Consider the following 3,276-nt stretch of genomic DNA (forward strand, 5'->3'; position numbering starts at 1 on the left):
TTAGGAAGAGGCTAATTGCCTGGCTGCTTCTGAATCACTGACCTGGGAAGTATGCAGCAGCTAAAGTCTGTAAGGTCAGATCGCCAGACTACAGTGCTGGGATTGGGGGGGAAAAAGAGTAACTAAATTCAATTTTTATTACTTTCCAGGAGAAAAACACAGTTCCAAGCTTTATTCTGTCCACTAGCCTAGGTATTCTTCAGACTTCAGATTTGATCCTGCGCATTAACGGTTAGTTTACATTTTGGGACATTTCCCCAAAATTTCCCCATGCATTCCTGCATGCTCTGCTGAAATATAAGTCACCGTTGAACTTAAAAAAAAAGAAATGGTCCTGTATCATGTTATACCTTAGGGCTGTGCATGGCCTGACCACAAAACATGCCAGCTGATCCTGCTTCCTCCCTTTTATACCCTGCAGGACAGGCCTGATCATCCCCAAAAAACTGCTACTGTGTCATATCATATAGGGATGCACCGATATATCGGCCGCCGAAACATATTGGCCGAAAATGGCACTTTATGCTAAATCCAGAAAGTGCCATTTTTGTGCCGACACATCGGCACATCAGTGTATTTTCTCCTCCGCTGGGCGCTGCTCTGTGTCCCAGCGGGGAGGAGAGAAACTGTCACAGGAGGCCAAGTGCTGCGGGAGGAGAGCGATGTGAGTGGCCGGCGTCTCTCCACCCAACAGTCCGGCAGAGCGGTGTGGGGGCTGTCACAGGAAGCTGAGCTCTCCTCCCTGCTCCGTTTGCTCAACCTCCTGTGACAGCGAGTCAGGAAACAGAGCGAGGTACAAACACTCAGTAATCGCTGAGTGTTTGTAAATAATTGAGGACATAGCCTGTTTACTATATCCTCAATTATGAATGAATGGGAAGTGATCAACATCTCCTTCATAATTGTAGTTATAGTAAACGTACTCTGTCTTCATGTTCTCAATGAGCAGGAACACTATACTGAGCTTAGGGTAACGGAGGACGCTAGTGTCCTCCCATTACCCTAAGGAGAACTATGGGGAAAAACACTGACCCCATAGTTCTCCTTTAAGTAAAGGTCTTGTGATCAAATGGTCACAGATGATTTTAGATATGTGACCAATGTAAAGGAATCATGGGAAAGTATTTTCTCAAGCAAGGTGAGTATTTCATGTTGGGGGTGGATAAACAAAGCACAATATAAGGGCTGAAATGCTTCTTCCTCTACTGCAGCGATCACATGTCCACATGCCTAGACTTTTGGTTGTGTGATTGGCGTGATTGTTTTACCCCTTCTACTACTCTGCATCAATCCCACTAAGACTGTTGATTTACAGGTCTGGTGTAAAACAATACAAATAAATCATTGTTGTAATTTTTTTATTGCAGGTGGAAGTTCTGAAGATGGCTTTTCTGCAATCAAGCTCACTGCATTAGGAAGACCCCAGTTTTTGGTATGCTCTCTAGAATGATTCCTTTTTATCTAGCTATATGGAAGTGATGAACTGGAAATACAGTGGCTTTACATTGCTGCCGTATGTAACATCACCATATTGCATTCAGTTTAAGGAGGTTTCGAACACTTGTTTGAAATAGAAATATTACTTTTTCTCATACCTGGATTTGCTGATATTTTCATTTATGTAGTTATTTCTTATCTGTAAGTAGCAATGTGTTTGTGCTGAACGTGTTTGAAGAGGATCAAACGTGTTTACCCACCTTCTGCCCTCTGTGAATCTAACTCAAGCATGTAGCTATGTGCTTGAGGAATGTATTTCCTAATAAGATGCCTGTGTGATTATAGGATTTACACCGTATAGGAAAAATATCCTACTGAAATCAAATGACCCATGGACCCATGAATAGCTCATGTGAGATGGTGAAATGTAAAAAGGAAATCAAAGACCAAAAAGTTAAAAATCAATATGGGTTAAACCAGAGTATCTCCTGAGAAAGTACACATGCAGGCAATAAAAGTAAACATTTTACTGAATTACTTTTTCTTTTTTTAATGTAAAAGTAGTTTGACAATTTGATTTTAACAGGCCACCATTTTTTTACACAGACAGATTGGCTGTTTGACAGACATTCTTAGACTTAATGTGTTTCTTCATTTGTGGGGGTGGGGGGGCTGCAAGCAATGTGGTCTGCTATGGTGGATTTGAGTTACAAGTAGAATAAGTGAAACTGTATATGTCAACAGTGTTTTAGCTTGGTGAATGCATCCTACATTGCTGTGAGGCAACAATATTTTAAAATCAACCATATCATCTCTCGAATGGAGTGACGCATAGGATTTTTGACTCGCCTGTAGAATCATTTTCTTGGGATATAGTACAGGACACAGGAGAAATCAAGATGGAGGGGTTATACATAATTCCTCCCACCACCACAGATCCTCTGTTGCTTGCAAGCGGAAGAGAACATAAAGGGGAGGGTCCTGTACTGTACTCCAAGAAAAAGAATTTACAGGTAAGTTAAAAAAATCCTACATTCTTGATTGTACAGGACATAGGGGAAATCAAGACGTATGGGATGTTCAAAAGCAATAATCGGGGGGTGGGATTGGACTACAACTACTAGTGTGCACAGCATAGAATTAACTCATTCTGCTGCCTGCAGTACTATACTGCCTAAATCAGCATCTTCTGATGCCTGCACATCCACCTTTATAAAACCTAATGACTGTATGAATTGATGACCAACTATCTTTTCTTGATGCATGACCAAAAGGAAATTCCCTTCAGGACAGGGCTACTACCTCAGAGACCCTACTAGCTGAGGTGATGGCTTTAGAGAATCTTACTCATAAAGTTGTATTCCTGTTTTGGAGAGGTTCGAAAGAAGGCTGCTGCAAACAGAAATGCACCATATTAAGATCTCAGACACAGGAGGACGTCTAGGAGGAACTATGTGAGGAACCCCTTGAACAAAGGCCTTTACTAGAAAATGAGAAGCCAAAGGCTCCTGAAAGATTTTACCCTTGATTGTACTCAGGGCTAACTTCTAATACAATTCCGATTGTATAAATGCTAAAATCCTGGCTCACAGAAGAAACGGTGGGGTTGAAGTTCCTCTTCTCACACCAAGCAAAATATGCTTTCCATGCTCTTTAATATACCCTACGACAGTGCTTCCCAACCTTTTTATCGCCGCGGACCGGTCAACGTTTGATAATTTTACCGCGACCCGCTGAGGGGGGAGGGGGGCGTTGATTGTTTATATTTTATATATATATATATAGATAGATAGATAGATAGATAGATAGATAGATAGATATATAGATAGATAGATAGAT

General features: G+C 41.3%; 1 protein-coding gene across 1 annotated transcript in view; it reads left to right on the plus strand.

The window, feature by feature from the left end:
- Positions 1–3,276, plus strand: part of LOC108798104 (proline dehydrogenase 1, mitochondrial-like) — a gene marked incomplete at its 5' end in the record, with an annotated part of 92,367 nt that overhangs the window by 12,255 nt on the left and 76,836 nt on the right. The window contains one exon of the mRNA XM_018569820.1: positions 1,368–1,432. Within this exon, the coding sequence (XP_018425322.1) occupies positions 1,368–1,432 (65 nt within the window). The remainder of the gene's footprint in view (positions 1–1,367; positions 1,433–3,276) is intronic.

Source organism: Nanorana parkeri, unplaced genomic scaffold (assembly GCF_000935625.1).
Source record: "Nanorana parkeri isolate BGI_ZX_2015 unplaced genomic scaffold, ASM93562v1 scaffold1404, whole genome shotgun sequence".
NCBI lineage: Eukaryota > Metazoa > Chordata > Amphibia > Anura > Dicroglossidae > Nanorana > Nanorana parkeri.